At 44.8% G+C, this 18,212-nt stretch overlaps 1 protein-coding gene across 1 annotated transcript in view; it reads left to right on the top strand.

The window, feature by feature from the left end:
• Positions 1–18,212, top strand: part of LOC134671334 (symplekin) — a 30,153-nt gene that overhangs the window by 9,521 nt on the left and 2,420 nt on the right. Inside the window, exons 5-12 of the mRNA XM_063529161.1 lie at positions 209–1,764; positions 2,150–2,398; positions 3,438–3,635; positions 6,308–6,414; positions 7,397–7,502; positions 8,452–8,570; positions 9,555–9,698; positions 17,161–17,304. Coding sequence (XP_063385231.1) covers positions 209–1,764; positions 2,150–2,398; positions 3,438–3,635; positions 6,308–6,414; positions 7,397–7,502; positions 8,452–8,570; positions 9,555–9,698; positions 17,161–17,304 — 2,623 coding nt within the window. The remainder of the gene's footprint in view (positions 1–208; positions 1,765–2,149; positions 2,399–3,437; positions 3,636–6,307; positions 6,415–7,396; positions 7,503–8,451; positions 8,571–9,554; positions 9,699–17,160; positions 17,305–18,212) is intronic.

The raw sequence follows: 18,212 nt of genomic DNA, 5'->3' as shown, positions 1-18,212 counted from the left end.
TTCACTTTTATTTAAATACCTAAAGATACAAACTATAGATGGTGTTGTACTTTAATATACGTACCTAAAATTCCTATGTTATGCTTTTGTGCCTGTGATTAAGGTCGGACAATTCCACTTTTACGTTTCGATTTATTTTGATGTATTGACACAACAAGATGGTACATATTCATTATTCATATAAGTAATACATATGTTTCTATTTCAGACATATCTTCACACTGTTGTTAAAGTTCCACAATTCCCAACACATCTCTAGCGTCAACCTAATGGCTTGCATGACGACTCTGTGTCTCATATCCAAGTTCCGACCAAAATACATGCCGCGAGTCGTGCAAGCTCTCGGTGACCTGCACACGACGCTGCCTCCGACCCTGTCGCAGTCGCAAGTCAACTCTGTTAGGAAACATCTCAAGATGCTGCTAGTTAATCTAATAAAACATCCATCGTCAAATGATATGTTACCTCAGTTAACCCAGCTTTTAATAGACATCGGAATGACCCAGCAAGAGATTAACAAAGCGGTTCCTAAAGAGAGAAGGAACAAGCGATTGGGAGAAATTAAAACCGCGGACATCCCTACCAAGAGAATAAGAATTGATTCGCCTCAGAGCAACAGTCAAGGCAGCGACAGTAACAGCCGAAGTGAATTCAATTATGACGATGACAGCCAAACTAGTTTATCTAAACAACCAACCGTTACTGAAGACACGTTATTTGAAGGGCTCGATAATGCAGATAATGTAGTCAAACTTGTGACGGCTACGCTACTTAATAATCTACCAAGTGAAATGCCTAGTAGTTTTGTAACTTTGTACAAGCCCATACCAAATGCAGGCAGCAAAGTTCAGAAGAGATCTCTCGCTAAAATGATACATAGTCTGATCAAGGACGAATCTGCACCTGCACCCGCCCCAGTCCCCGTCCCCGTCCCGGCGCCCGTACCACCTGTCTCTGAAACCATTAAAATCCCCTTATTAAGAGATGATGAAGAAAAGATCACACTCAAGCAAGCAGTAGCCAAACTACAACAGTCTACTAACGCCGACAGAGAAGCAGAGAAGATCATGGAAGAAACTAGGCAAGATTTCCTCAAAGAAGAAGAACGGAAGAACAAGGAAAAAGAAAAGGCGATACCTCCGCAGACGCCCACAGTTCCTAAGCTAAAACAGAAGGTGAAGCTACTTAAACTGCAAGAGATCACTCGGCCGATACCAAAGGAAATTAAGGAGAGGTTAATTCTACAAGCGGTCACCAGGATCCTCAACGCAGAGAAGGAAGCCGCGATAGGCGGAGCGTCGACTATACGCGGAAAGTTAATAACAATCTTCGCTTCCAGCTACACTCCAGAAATACGCGATCTAGTGCTCAATTACATTCTAGAAGACCCATCCAACCGTATCGACTTAGCTCTGTCATGGTTGTACGAGGAATACGCCTTCATGCAGGGATTTAGCCGGCACCCTGTGACATTACAGCCGAAGATGCACGAGAAACACGATCAGAATTACAATCAGTTGCTGTGTGCGTTGATAACGCAGGTTTGTGAGCGCGTCGAGCCGGTCGTTGAAGGCGCGAAAGATATGTTGCTGAGGAAGATATACTTGGAGGCCCCGCTGGTGACCGAGGAGTCGGTGGACTACCTGAAGCACCTGGTGGCGGAGAACACCGTGCCTGTGCTGGCGCTGGAGATCTTGGAGGAGCTGTGTTTGTACAGGGCGCCCTGGGCGCATAAATACGTGGCTGCCCTCGTCTGTAATGTCAGTAAGTAATGTTAGGTATTTGAGTCGCTTAACTTCAAACTCTGGTTAAATCCATCTGTCAGATTATGCGATTTTGGCATTAAGAAAAGGTAATAGGGTAGATATTTGCTGAAAGGGTCGATTGGATTTACCCGAGTTTAAAGTTAAGCGATACATTTGTTTTCATCTACTAATTTGACTTTTAAAGTACGTAGTAGTTTTCAATCAATAGTATTACATACACTGCTTTTTTTTATTTAAATTTTGCTAAGATTTACATATATACTTAAGTAATTTCAGATAAATGTTAGAGTATCATTGAGCTGATCTTATCTTATGCCACTCCATACAGTTAACCTTATTTTTTTGTACCGGCGACTTACTAATAGTTGCACTGTCTTTCCCAGTGAGTCAAAACGAAGAAATCCGTGACCAAGCACTCAATGCTACCCTCAAAATCTACTCCAGCAGCACGGAAGCGGTTAAAAAAGTGGTCGAAAAACACGCGCGTCTGTATCTCGGGTTCATCGCGATGCCGCACCCGCCTAGCGAGTTCGCGGGCGATCAGGCCCGACACGGGGTACGACCCACGTGGACAGACGACCTGTACAAGATGTGCCTTAACTTGGCTATGGCGCTGTTTATGGATAATGAGGGTGAGTGTTAAGAGCAATTTTATGCATTAGGCGTGACCTTGAGTTTTGAAGTTTGATGGGGTAGATCAGGGATCGGAATTAGTACTTTAGTATGAAAGCGGGAAAGGAGGTATTTGCTGATTACGTAATATTTAAGTGGATAAGTTTGAGAGTATGTTTATATTAATATGATGTTAGCAGATGAATCAAATGTGGTGCAGGTAAATAAGAAAGTCTATTTTGTCGGACATTTTAGAGAAAAAAATTTAACTCGATTGATGTCGTCACTTAGAAAGCTTGTGTTGTGAGCTTTCTTTCCAAATTAAGTGGTTATCACCCTGCGGTGCGGATGAGCGGGTCGCTTGGAGGTGCGATTGAGCGAAACAGCACTTTGCACGTGTATATAGTGCTCGCCGCTCTCGGTGTGCGAGATCCAATTTAACCTTTAGCCGCCCAGAGACCTATATAAAGGTCTCCTGTTCCATTCTAATTTGAACTTCGTGTTGACAAAATAAAATTTAATTTTTCATCTCTCCTGTTCGGAAAGTTCACCTTTCATAGGCTGATAACCGGGTGGAAAGTATTTTCTTTTTTAATTTTTACTTCGAGCAACGGCTAACAGCCATATATTATTATGCCATATTATTCAGTTAAAAGCTTCCGCATGACTGAAATTGGCGCCGTTTACATTTTCAAGTGATTCGAGTGACTTATAGTTATGTGGTCTGTTAATAAAGAAAGTTACTTACTAATAATAAACCTACATTTCTCGTGTTTGACTTTCCTCATAGTCGAAATGAAAAGTAGAGTGTTTAACTCGGGTAAAAGTAACCATCTCACCCTCGAAAATATCTCGGGTGAAATGGTTTACTTTCCACCCTTGGTTAACAATCTGCTATTGCTTGGCAAGGTTTGACGTATGGGTGGCTAGAGGTTAGACAATTTAATTACGAAAGCGCAAATTGTCAGTGATCGCGAGACGTCTCATCCGTTCCATTTGATTGAATACTCGATCCATAGATAAACGTCACACGGTGTTAACTGTGTGTTCGGTCCGCAGAGCTGATGATCGAGGTGGGGCGCGTGTACGGCGGCGCGCCGGCGGAGGGCAAGCGCGCCGTGCTGCGCGCCGCCGAGGCGCCCGCGCGCGCCGCCGCCGCCTCCGCGCGCCGCCGCGCCTTCCTCGCGCTGCTCGACGACTGCCCGCGCGGCGCCGACACGCTGCTCACCAGGCTGCTGCATATATTCACTGAGAAATGTAAGTTGACGACCTATAGCACGCCCAGCAGAGGCGCCCGCGCGCGCCGCCGCCGCCTCCGCGCGCCGCCGCGCCTTCCTCGCGCTGCTCGACGACTGCCCGCGCGGCGCCGACACGCTGCTCACCAGGCTGCTGCATATATTCACTGAGAAATGTAAGTTGACGACCTATAGCACGCCCAGCAGAGGCGCCCGCGCGCGCCGCCGCCGCCTCCGCGCGCCGCCGCGCCTTCCTCGCGCTGCTCGACGACTGCCCGCGCGGCGCCGACACGCTGCTCACCAGGCTGCTGCATATATTCACTGAGAAATGTAAGTTCACGACCTATAGCACGCCCAGCAGAGGCGCCCGCGCGCGCCGCCGCCGCCTCCGCGCGCCGCCGCGCCTTCCTCGCGCTGCTCGACGACTGCCCGCGCGGCGCCGACACGCTGCTCACCAGGCTGCTGCATATATTCACTGAGAAATGTAAGTTGACGACCTATAGCACGCCCAGCAGAGGCGCCCGCGCGCGCCGCCGCCGCCTCCGCGCGCCGCCGCGCCTTCCTCGCGCTGCTCGACGACTGCCCGCGCGGCGCCGACACGCTGCTCACCAGGCTGCTGCATATATTCACTGAGAAATGTAAGTTGACGACCTATAGCACGCCCAGCAGAGGCGCCCGCGCGCGCCGCCGCCGCCTCCGCGCGCCGCCGCGCCTTCCTCGCGCTGCTCGACGACTGCCCGCGCGGCGCCGACACGCTGCTCACCAGGCTGCTGCATATATTCACTGAGAAATGTAAGTTGACGACCTATAGCACGCCCAGCAGAGGCGCCCGCGCGCGCCGCCGCCGCCTCCGCGCGCCGCCGCGCCTTCCTCGCGCTGCTCGACGACTGCCCGCGCGGCGCCGACACGCTGCTCACCAGGCTGCTGCATATATTCACTGAGAAATGTAAGTTCACGACCTATAGCACGCCCAGCAGAGGCGCCCGCGCGCGCCGCCGCCGCCTCCGCGCGCCGCCGCGCCTTCCTCGCGCTGCTCGACGACTGCCCGCGCGGCGCCGACACGCTGCTCACCAGGCTGCTGCATATATTCACTGAGAAATGTAAGTTGACGACCTATAGCACGCCCAGCAGAGGCGCCCGCGCGCGCCGCCGCCGCCTCCGCGCGCCGCCGCGCCTTCCTCGCGCTGCTCGACGACTGCCCGCGCGGCGCCGACACGCTGCTCACCAGGCTGCTGCATATATTCACTGAGAAATGTAAGTTGACGACCTATAGCACGCCCAGCAGAGGCGCCCGCGCGCGCCGCCGCCGCCTCCGCGCGCCGCCGCGCCTTCCTCGCGCTGCTCGACGACTGCCCGCGCGGCGCCGACACGCTGCTCACCAGGCTGCTGCATATATTCACTGAGAAATGTAAGTTGACGACCTATAGCACGCCCAGCAGAGGCGCCCGCGCGCGCCGCCGCCGCCTCCGCGCGCCGCCGCGCCTTCCTCGCGCTGCTCGACGACTGCCCGCGCGGCGCCGACACGCTGCTCACCAGGCTGCTGCATATATTCACTGAGAAATGTAAGTTGACGACCTATAGCACGCCCAGCAGAGGCGCCCGCGCGCGCCGCCGCCGCCTCCGCGCGCCGCCGCGCCTTCCTCGCGCTGCTCGACGACTGCCCGCGCGGCGCCGACACGCTGCTCACCAGGCTGCTGCATATATTCACTGAGAAATGTAAGTTGACGACCTATAGCACGCCCAGCAGAGGCGCCCGCGCGCGCCGCCGCCGCCTCCGCGCGCCGCCGCGCCTTCCTCGCGCTGCTCGACGACTGCCCGCGCGGCGCCGACACGCTGCTCACCAGGCTGCTGCATATATTCACTGAGAAATGTAAGTTGACGACCTATAGCACGCCCAGCAGAGGCGCCCGCGCGCGCCGCCGCCGCCTCCGCGCGCCGCCGCGCCTTCCTCGCGCTGCTCGACGACTGCCCGCGCGGCGCCGACACGCTGCTCACCAGGCTGCTGCATATATTCACTGAGAAATGTAAGTTCGCCGCCTACATGTTGCACTAATATACGATACACATCACCGCCGTCAGCCGTGACGTTTTCCTTGGAGCCGCCGGCTTTTAACCAGCTTATGCCTCCTCTACATTATCCGCGATTATCGTTCGTAGTATTATCATCTATCATCGCCAAGATCATCGTGTAAGCATCCACATGATCGCCTGTACGACGCAACCACCCGGCGATTCCCTTTGATGCCCAAAAAACCGACAAGTCACGAGTCGCAGGCGATGATAGACGATGACTGGCGGAGATGAGAGACTGCCGAATATGCCCTCTACACTATCGTAATTCGTAACCGCCAGTCATCATCGCCGATAGTGTAGACGAGCTATTAAAATTTGGAGCATAGACTAGGAATCCTCTAGACCGAGATTAAAGCAATTATTTCATGCAACCGATGCCAAAAATGCGGGGGTTCGCGGGACGAGGTGAGCGAAGTCCCGTGCCGTGATTGATCTGTTCAAAGACACGGACGTCACACAAAAACACTTTCGATTCGAACATGGAGTAAAATTACCGTATCCGTGGCAGAGGGGGTAGCGCGACTATGCTCAGTCTGGAGGATGTTTTGTCTGTGATTTGAGGCCAAAAAATCATCTCAGGTGATTCATAATTTCATACTATAACGATGTATTTATTCGCAGGCCCGCCCACACAGGAGCTGGTATCGCGCGTGCGCGCGCTGTACGCGACGCGCGTGTCCGACGTGCGTTTCCTCATACCAGTGCTCAACGGGCTCTCCAAGAAGGAGGTTAGTGTTGGCTACAATTACAAACGACTGTCTCATTTCAAACATAGACAGAAAGGATCATAGTTTTGTCTTACACTGAACCCAAACCCACTACCTACCTACCTACTAGCACCTAAAAGATAAGAATGAGTATAGTTTTTTGTTCTTATTTACTGAGAAGTTTGGTTTGAGATAATACAAACGACGACAACGCACGATGTAAAATAAAGACAGCTGGCAATTGTTGCCTTCCCCGTTATAGCAATTTTTTTTACGATAATAAGAGAACTATAGGACTTACGTACTGACCCTTTGTTGCACTTAAATGAAAGTTAATTAAATTTGCTATAACATTATTTATTACAATTTATCTTATGACATATGGCATAACTGTGTGCCCATAGTTGGATGAGCAACACAAAAAAACATGAGCAAAACTCAAAATGTCATTAGTAAAAAAAAACATTTTGAAGCGTCATATCTCAAGAACTGATTGACATACGGCACTGCAGGTAGGCTTAAATTGTTCCAAATTTAATGCACTTGCAAACATTTCAAAGCAAGTTAATATGACATACTCCCTTGTAGTTATTTAAAAAAACTGAAAAATGACCGAAATTATTAGTTTTTCGCAAATTACGCTGGGAGCACAACTTCTTTTTTGCTAGCAAATCATAGTTTCACATTCCTCCAAAGACTTCAAATAGCATACCAAATAATATCTAAGGACGGGCTAATGGGGCACTAAAAAAGGTACTAGTTCAGCGGTGTTACTCACGAATGCCAGCCAATTGTGCATTCTAACGCAACTAGTTGCGACCAATAGCGCGCGTAGTTCGAACTCGTCAACCAATCGCGCGCGTGATGCAAACTCATCAACCAATCGCATTGTAGCGGTTTCACACCGCTGTAGGCCCCTGTCATGCCTCATTATTATTGCCCGTAAAGCCAGTCCCTAGATATCTATGTCAATGCACTACACATATTTTATGTTTGTCCATAGATTATAGCTGCGTTGCCAAAGTTAATAAAGCTGAATCCGATGGTTGTGAAAGAGGTGTTTAACAAGTTGCTGGGACTGCAGAACCCTAACGAGGAAGTTTTACCAGGTAATTGAATCTTACTACACGACTGCCCAAACAAAAAGAGTGTATTGTTTTCAGCGTTCATGTTTGTATGTATGTGAGTTTCTTTATTTTACTGGGTAAATCCAGGTATTAATGTCAGTCAAAAGAGAGCTATTTAAACTGACTCTGTGAGCTGTAGACCTCGCGAGCATAACTTAAAACTGTATAAATGTATGGCTCCGCCATTTTGACAAAGATCCGAAAGCTGAATCAACAATTAAATTCTATTTAATGATCGAACGTGCTCACAAAATCCAGACATACGAAAGCATTTTTGTCTAGGCTGAAACGGAGACCTAACGCTCGGTCAGTTAACGATCTGTTTTGCGACACCTACATATTTTGTGACACTTAGGCCACATCGATATTTTTGACCCTAGCCGACTATACATAGTACAGTACAAATATTTATTTGAGATATTTTAAATATTTAAAAATTGTTAAAAAATACACGGTTTGATATTGAATACTGTTGTTTTCAGCTTATTATATTTGTAAGTAAAAGTGTTACGGTTTACCAGCGAAATTTTCATAAAATAATATTTTACTGCGATTTCATATTAATCAGAAAGAGTTTAAACTTAGCGTTAAATACACTAAAATGGAAGAATACAGGTTGCAGATTAATCACCTGTACTCTACACGTCGTATTGTGTTATATTACCCTAAACATATTTTTTACAAGCCGAACGAAGACACAAAAAAATTATATTCCTCTACCGGCAGATTCTATAAAAAAAATCGTCGGGTGCCAAGCAAAAGTCACTAACTAACATCATTGAAATTATTGGACAATAAACCGTTTCACAAGTGTAATAAAGTGCATTGTTACTTTAATTTTTTGATAGTACTTAGTGACTTTTGCTTGTCACCCGACGAAATATTAAGTTGAATTTTACGGAAAATACTAACGAAATAGGTATTGTTACAGTCTCACCCGCGGAGTTGCTGATAGCTCTACACCTGATCGACCCCGGGGTGGTGGACCTCAAGTACATCATCAAAGCCACCGCGCTGTGCTTCGCGGAGAAGCAAGTGTTCACACAGGAGGTAATGTCATCTCATCTAGCATAACGCACGCACGCACGCAATGCATGTAGCTAAGCTCATTTTTAGGGTTCCGTACCCAAAGGGCAAAACGGGACCCTATTACTAAGACTTCGCTGTCCGTCCGTCCGTCCGTCTGTCACCAGGCTGTATCTCACGAACCGTGATAGCTAGACAGTTGAAATTTTCACAGATGATATATTTCTGTTGCCGCTATAACAACAAATACTAAAAACAGAATAAAATAAAGATTTAAATGGGGCTCCCATACAACAAACGTGATTTTTGACCAAAGTTAAGCAACGTCGGGAGTGGTCAGTACTTGGATGGGTGACCGTTTTTTTTTTGTTTTTTTTGCATTATGGTACGGAACCCTTCGTGCCCGAGTCCGACTCGCACTTGCCCGGTTTTTTAATATATATTTCTTATCCCAGATACTAGGTACTATAGTGGCTCTGTGAGCTGTAGACCTCGCGAATCCACTTGGCTCCGCCATTCCTAAAACTGAATTGACAAAAATAAACTATTTTGATGAACCTGCAATTCTACCTGAACCTGCTAACAAAATTTTACGAGAATCGGCCTGTAGAGAGGAGAACATCTGGATATACGAAGACTTTTTTGGCCAAGCTAAAACGGAGACCTTCGCTAATGCCCTGTCAAGACTAAGGGCCAGTTGCACCAACCACATTTGACAGACTGATCAACGTCAGCCGGCACGCCCCGGCGCTTTACTATGAAACTTTCCATACATAAAAATTTAGCGAACTCTTTCAGTTTGGTGCAACCGACCCTAACTGTTAGATTGGCATATACAATATACATATATTACTTTTGTACCAATTTTGTACTAATATGACAGATCGGTTCGACAAACCGCAGTAATTGAATTATTTGCACTGTCATGTTAATACTAACTCGGATATAAAAACAAGGATTAGTTTGCCCCCGACGTGGTATAAAAATAATAATCTCAAATTGTTTCAGGTGCTAGCAATAGTACTACAGCAACTAATCGAAGAGCCCGACATACCGGTGCTGCTCATGCGGACAGTGCTGCAGGCGCTCACACTGCACCCTTCGCTGCAGCCGCTCGTGCTCAACATACTGCAACTGCTGATTGAGAAGGAGGTAACAAAAGACACCCTATTAACATATATCTAAGGACGGGCCTTACGGGCAGGTGCTAGCAATAGTGCTGCAGCAGCTGATCGAAGAGCCCGACATACCGGTGCTGCTCATGCGGACAGTGCTGCAGGCGCTTACACTGCAACCTTCGCTGCAGCCGCTAGTGCTCAACATACTGCAACTGCTGATTGAGAAGGAGGTAACAGAAGACACACCCCATTCACATATCACTATGAAAATGTTCAAATTTCAGGTCAATAAAAGGGAAACATAGAACCCTGTAATATTGGGCCAGCGATATATTTAAGGACGGGCCTTACGGGCAATAAGGGGTCATCCATTAATTACGTCACACCAATTTCTAGGTTTTTTGACCCCTCCCCCCCCCCCCCCTTGTCACACTTGGTCACATTTGGTGAACCCCTCCCCTCCTAGTGTGACGTCACATTTTTTCTACGAAATCGCCAAATCGAATTAAGTAAGTACCTAAGTATTATTAATATTTTATCAAAATATTTTTGACGATATACATATTAGTAATTTTATAACCCAAAACTGCTTAGGAAAGAAAATTAAACGATTAAAAACTATTTTCGTTTTAAAAACTTGTTATTTAAATGTACAGCGAACTAAATAATTTAAATCAATTTTCGGTTACTGATGAAGTTAAAGTGACATCACAAAGTTTGTGTCTCCCCCCTCCCCCATGTCACAATATGTCACATTTTCTTGACCCCCTCCCTCCCCCTAAACGTGTGACGTAATTAATGGATGACCCCTAAGAATGGAGCCAGGACAGCGGTGTGCCACATACGAATTCGAGCCAATAGCCAGTCTTACGTCAGAACGCGATTGGTTGATGAGTTCGCATCACGCGCGCGATTGGTCGCAACTAGTTACATTAGACTGCAAGATTGGCTCGAATTCATGAGTCACGCGTCAATGAGACACCCAGTTTTTTCCGCAAGTCATCAAAACTTATTTCGACCCTTCGTTTTGTTTAAGGCGTGCTTTTTCCGTAGGAGCTAAGCGAACCAGTTTTTTGAATCCATTAGAAATATAAGAAACAATGTTTTAAAATCGTGAAAAAAATATATCTTATACTTAAGGATCTGGCAGATACGTTTTGGATCTCAAAAACATGATTAGATAAACTTTGCTCGATAGAAAAAAATTCCAAAGTTACGCCTTTTTTTAACAATAAATCCAAACCATATCTACAATACAAACTTTTTTGACTTGTTTTTTACACAAATGTATAGGTAATAAGATAATCTAGACGTTTTGGATCACTTTGTCTCGGTAACATCATTAAAATAATTTATATGTTTCAATACCTACTAAATCCGCAAGCGCAATCACTCGCGAACGCACTTACGCCCTCTTCAGTCGCGCGGCAGCGCTTGTAGAGGACGGACCTGTGTCAGTGTGTTCCGCGCGGTCACGTGATTTTACCATTTACAAACAATGGGAAACAAAGCATATGAAACGTAAGAAAAAGTCACTAAGTGCTATAAAAACACACTTTCTGATAACAGAAGCATCTAATACTTTACGAGGTGGTTGAAAGCGCCTAGCTTTACTACATCAACAGTTAAAATATTTCAGTATTTTCACTAGGTCAGCAACCAATTTCAATGTAGGTAAATAATATTATATTCCTAGATAATATAATTGTGAGTATGTAAGTATGATATATTTACAGTATTTCACCTTTACTGATATACCTACGTCCGATCTGCAAAATGATTATATTCCTTCGTGCTCTTTGACTCCTTTGAAAATCAGAAATTATTTATTTGGATTGACACAGTATGGGGATGTTACAATATATGTATAGTGTTACGCTTTTAGTATGAGGATGCCGAAGGCGCCCGGCTTTGGATCGCATGCAACGTGCCAGGCCCGTCAAACGTGCAAATTCATCATCATAATCATAAATTTATATAAATATAAAATGTCAAATTGAATTAATTGAAAAAAATACCATAATAGGCATATCGCAATACAATTATTTAAGAACTAAATACATATCACTAATTTTAATATTTGACCACGGTCGACATGAATTAAATATAATTGAGAGTTCCAAGTGCCTACAGGCAGTTCATCTTGTGCTTGGTTGTATTAGTCTTGTTCGAGAAACTGAACACGGTGAAAAATAGAGATAATACTCCTAAAAATACGTGTGATACCTCATTAGATTCGTCATAATGCCTAGAAAAATGTATTCGAAGCGTGTAGTAGCACACACAAAATATCAAAAGTTATAAGCAAAAAAAAGGGGGAAAAGTAGAGATCTTTAATTTCCCCAATATCTCAAAAAGTATTCATATTACGGTGCGAGATGGGTGGGGGGTGCTCGACCAAATGTCATAGAGGGCCCCAAGACAAAACAAAATACATTTAATTTTTTTCAAAATGGCCGACTTTTTTTATTTTTTTTCAAGTTGGTCCGAGCGCGCTGAGATTTGGCATGGCGGAAGATAGAGGCCCCTAAATTCCTATGAAAAAAATTTTTTGGAAAAAATCCAAGATGGCGGAAATAATGGTCATTTTAATTTTGTATGGCAACTTTTAAACGGTGCGAGATGGGTGGGGGGTGCTCGACCAAATGTCATAGAGGGCCCCAAGACAAAACAAACTGCATTTAAAAAAAATTCACACAGGGCGACTTTTTTTTTTAATTTTTTTCATGTTGGTCCGAGTGCGCTGAGATTTGGCATGCGGCGAGCTTGGAGGCCCAAGATTACTATGTGAAAAAAAAAATTGGAAAAATCCAAAATGGCGGCGGACACAGGCCAAATTCAAATTTCCAAGTAGGTTAGGCGAGCCCGAAGGAGGCTGAAGGCCGACCCCGCGGAGGGTCGTCAGGCCCGGAGCTTTATCTCGAATGTCCAAGCATGCTCCACCCCCAGTAATTTTGGGCGAGGCCGAAAGTCGAGCTGCGGGAATGACGAACAAAGCAAAATCCTATACAAAAGTTTATAGGATTATTAAGCGATTTGTTAACCCGCGCGAGGCCGGGGCGGGTCGATAGTAATAAATAAACATAAAGCATACGCTAGACTGAATAAAAATATAAAAGTTTCACTAAAATTTACTGGATTGTACAGTCAGCAGCAGAAATAGCTACGGGGCCTAGTAATCAAAATGATGACACGGGAATGTCAAGATAATAAGGTCTGTGTCGATCATTTTGAACATGTTATTCTGCTTATCTATATCTGCTGCTGCCTGTACTGGTTTTAGAGTCTGGCTAATTTAGGTAGAACTAGAGTTTAGCTAAGAAAGGTAGAAGAAATTAATTTGACTGAACCATATCTGGTAGAAAAAGAAAATGATTGATGTTTTAAACCTGTTCAAGGACGTGGAATAGTAGATATTAATTCAGCGTCCTTGAACAGGTTTTCAACAACAATCAGTTAATTATTTAATAGATATTTGGAAGAAACAAAACATAATATTGAAAATAATTTGTTACATTACGGTATGTACGTGTGGCGTAAAGCCAGTGGACTGTAGTTTTTTAAGTTAGTTCCTTCGCTACACTATACTGCTTTACCAGATTGTAGAAGGGCTTACCGGGATTTTGTGGTCTGCAGCTGGCAGAGGCCTCGGCGGGTGGATTGCTCGCTGCTGGCTTCCTCGTTATTTCAAGGCACTGTTTTATGGTATATTTTGCGAATTCAGATATCCTTTCTGTCGCGATGTTATGGTGACACTGACACCGTTCTTCTTCTTCTTCTGCCGTGCCTTATCCCTTTATTTGGGGTCGGCCCTCCTCGTTTTACGGCGCCAAGACAGTCGGTCTTGGGTTGTCTGCTTGTCCAGTTGAGCTCGTTCTAAATCGTTAGCAACGGTTGTCCACCACGTGGCGGGCGGTCGCCCTCTACCTCTCTTTTTATCCGGGATAGCCAGGGCCTTCTTTACAGCGTTGTTTTCGTCCCGTCGCATTACATGGCCGTACCATCGCATACGACTTTCCACCATCTTATCCACTATGGGAGCAACTTTAAAAGAACCTCGGATATATTCATTCCGCACTCTGTCCAATCTTGTTACTCCGGCTGCCCACCTTAGCATTCTCATTTCAGTCGTGTGCATCTTTTGTTCATGCTGCTTTTTGACGGCCCAACACTCGCTACCATACATCATGGCTGGTCTTACTGCCGTTTTGTAGACTTTGCCCTTCAGCCGAATCGGCATTTTGGCATCACACAACACACCTGTAAGGGTTCTCCATTTTAGCCAGGCTGCATTTGTTCTATGGGTAGCGTCCGCATCGATGTTGGCATTAGAGCTTAGCATCGATCCCAGGTACTTAAATTGATGTACTTTCGGTAATGGCTGTCCGCCAATTGAAATGGCTATATCAGATGATGGTCCATCTTGGAATTTGCAATGCAGGTACTCTGTTTTGTTTCTGCTAATGCGGAGGCCATTATTCTCTAGCGCTTGTTTCCAGTCCTGCAAGGTGTTCTGCAGGTTCTTTCCGCATTTATCGGCTATAACTATATCGTCAGCATATAATAAACACCATGGGAGAGCTGATTGGACGTGCTTGGTGAGGTAGTCCATTGACAGGTTGAATAGGAGTGGACTTAGTGCCGAGCCTTGATGCACTCCAACTTTGACCTCAAATGGCTTACTAACTCCAGCCATACTTCTCACTTGTGTACTGATGCGGTCGTACATATCTTTTACCAGACAGATGTAGCATTCTGGTATTTCTTGTGCCCTCATAGCTTGCCATACTAATCTACGCGGTATTCTGTCAAAACTGTGGCACTGACACCGGTGACACTGACACCGTTAGTTTTACTTTTTAGACCATTGCTTGTGTGTCGCCGGCCAGTAGCCTCGCTACCTCAAGTAAATCAGTATAGCAGTAGGTATTAAGGATTAATACTAAACACCCCCCACCGAAAGCACTATGTGGCTTTCTCATAATATGAAAAAAGTTAAAAGTTAGACCAAATCAAAATCGTTGCAGACTTATCTTTGTCTAGGTCTGCCAATCAATTCAATTCCATCATCCGCTCCTCCATCTGACCTTTAACTGAGTTTTCCCTAAACCCGATAAAAAAAAAATTAAATTTTTTTTTTTGTGAGTACCTCTTATAATGAAGGATATTTTTGCTGAGTATCAACATCCTACTAGTGACAGTTTTTGACTTATGATTTTATTATTATTTTTCTTTAATGTATTGTCAGGCCTATGGAACTCTCCGCCCGAGCTCGGATTTATACCTACGAATCTGCTCCCGTTCACGGTAGAAAAGCAAGCCAGTTGGTTGCCACACGCGCTCACGTACGCACGTCACCGCCGCACTGTCAATTTTTACGATAGTTACAAGCTACGTACCTACCTACTATTGATTTTCTTTAATTAAACATGTAATGTTTATTATGTATGACAAATGTATAGTTTTAGATATCTATCTATTTGAAATAGGTAGCAAATTTTTAATTTATTTTGGTAAATGTTTATTTTAACGACAGTAAGTTAACTTTACACCGGAAAGTGCCTACTCATTTTTGCTCTGGTTAACTTATAATTAATTACCTGTATTCATTCATGGGGTTCCTATTATTTTTCTTTAATGTGTAACATTAAACTAATTCTTGCTGGGATTATTGCGCGGTTTATAAAACGGCGTAAACACTGCGCTTACTGCAGGGACATATGACCTTTTAAAATGACTATTTCGCAAACACGTCATAATTGGAATATTAGGTATAATTTAAGATTTAGCTTTCCTTTTATTTCACTCCGCTGTTTAAGTAGGTATTTATTTATCATTTCTAAGCGTCAGCAACCCTAGTGTTGTGCCGGTGCGCGCGGTGCGGGGAGCGGAGCATTGAAGGTCACTCCATTGTATTTTTGTGTAGGTATCAAAACGGTAGGTATTTGCGTTTTGTTTGAGAGATAAGTATCTGTTCGTAAGAACTATTATATAATCTGTGGTATTGTTTTTCGGGATGTATTCAAGCGATTTGCTGAAATTTATTGAATAGTGTTCTTTATTTAGGTATGCCTTGATACTCAAAAACCGAATACCGTTTGTCATATAAAAAAAAATTACTCTCTACTCAACCGGTGTTTTACAATGTAGTATACAAACTCTTCGATTATGTTTGCGTTTTCTTATCAGGTTGTCGTATTTAAGAGTAAAATGCTAATCTCTCACCCCGATTGATTAAGGTTCTACCTACCTACCTACCTTACCTACCTACCTACCTACCTACCTACCTACCTACCTACCTACCTACCTACCTACCTACCTACCTACCTACCTACCTACCTACCTACCTACCATACCTACCTACCTACCTACCTACCTACCTACCTACCTACCTACCTACCTACCTACCTACCTACCTACCTACCTACCTACCTACCCACCTACCTACCTACCTACCTTACCTATCTATCTACCTTCCTACCTACCTACCTTACCTACCTACCTACCTATACCTTACCTTTATATGAACAATACCTTACCTTAATTGACCGTCACCTTAAAATGTTTATTTCCTTTCGGTACTTTAATTCTACTACGCTGCCATTAAATTAAAACGTTGTTACCGATCAGTAAATAATAAGTACACATGGCTCTGTAAAAATAATAATTCTAAATATAATGATCAGAAACACGTAATGCAAAAAATATATACAAATACAATAAAAACTATAAAAACGTGACCCTTGCACGGTATGGTTAAAATACTGCCATCATAAGATCCTTATACTGTGACCCGTTTGCTATCGCCGCCGCGCACAGCGCGCGCTCACGTGCTCGTCGAGCGGTTCGGGACGCGCGGGCGGGGCTTCACGGTTTGCCGCGCACCTCACCCCCTCAGATTCGTTGATGAGTCGAATCATATCGCCTTAACACATTCACTGCCCCCGACGCACATGTGCGTTCACCGTCATACAAGTTTGTTCCTAGGCCACACCCCCTGGCAGTGAATGCGTTATATACATTCATCGGACAGATTACTTGTTTCATGTATAGGTTTGAGCCGCCCAACTCGCCATTGTCGAGTCAACTTTTCGTGGACTCACTGACAGCAAACATCTAATACAGTGGATTCATTTTGGAAGTTTAGAACAAATAGTTTAAGGGTCAATTGCACCAAACTGTTTGTCACCGTTAAAGCGTTCACTAAATTTTTTTTGTATGGAAAGTTTCATTATTCACTGGTGACTGACGTCGATCAGTTCGTCAACTGTGGTTGGTGCAACTGGCCATAAGTATGTTTATTTAATTACACAAACGGGTTGCTTTCCGTGACCACAGCTGGTGCAACTCAGCTGAAACGTCGGAATTAAAGGTAAAAACAATGAAATTATATCGCGGTAGACCCGTTTGTGTAATTCAATATGTGTACAAAACGCGAGAGTTTAAAGTGTCTTAAGTATGTTGTCTAGCAATCTAATAGTATTTTTTTCTTGTAGGTGTGGAACAACAAGGTAGCGTGGGAGGGCTGGGTGAAGTGCTGCGAGCGCACGCTGCCGGGCTCGGCCGCCGTGCTGCGCGCGCTGCCCGCGCCGCCCGCCGCGCTCGCCGCGCAGGTGCCGGCGCTGAGGGCCGTGCTGCAGGTGCGTACCACAACCAGTAGTAACCTCGATCCACAGGTACCTAATAACCAGAGCTCGGATAGGGTGAGCTATTTGCCTTATAATTTGACATGTCTTATGTCATATATAAGGCAAATAGCTCACCCTATCCGAGCTCTGCTAATAACCGCATAGGCATTTAATAACCGGAGTCGTCTTTAAGAGCCACAGACAAAACATCCTTCAGACTGAGCATAGCCGCGCTACCCCCTCTGCCCCGTATACGGTAATTTTACTCCATGTTCGAGTCGAAAGTGTCTTGTGTGACGTCCGTGTCTTTGAACGGACCAATCACGGCACGGGACTTCGCTCACCTCGTCCCGCGCACCCCCGCATTTTTGGCATCATCGGTTGCATGAAATAATTACTCTAAACTCGGTCTAGAGGATTCCTAGTCTATGTTAAGAGCTTACCCCTCTGCCGAAAACCTTGTACAGATGTACAAAATTTTGTATGGACCGACGTTTATCTGACATATATTTAACGTGCCCCTCCCCCGAAAAAATCGGCACACTGTTTTGTACTGAAAATGACAGACAAAGCGTCTCCAGTTACTAAATGCTGTAAAACAGGCACAGACAATTACCTTTTTATTAATCCCTTGACCGCCCTGACGTCTGCAGGCCTAATATCAATAACCTTTGCGCATTGTGTCAAAATTCACTACGACGCAATTAGATCGACTAATCCAGCCGAGTCAAATCTAAACCTGGGCACACCTATCAACAGTTTGATGGAACAAAGTAGAACGATAACTGCAATCACAACTAACCTCTATTCTTTCTGGGAGAACTTAGTAAACTATTAGTGTTTTTAGTTTAGTGTTTAGTATTAGTTGTATATTATGTTATTTTATTGTGATTTTGTTTGACATGTGTCATTTTAACATT

This window comes from Cydia fagiglandana, chromosome 15, assembly GCF_963556715.1.
Source record: "Cydia fagiglandana chromosome 15, ilCydFagi1.1, whole genome shotgun sequence".
Lineage (NCBI taxonomy): Eukaryota > Metazoa > Arthropoda > Insecta > Lepidoptera > Tortricidae > Cydia > Cydia fagiglandana.
Note: the sequence above shows the minus strand (reverse complement) of the source record. Positions and strands in the feature narration are given on the sequence as shown.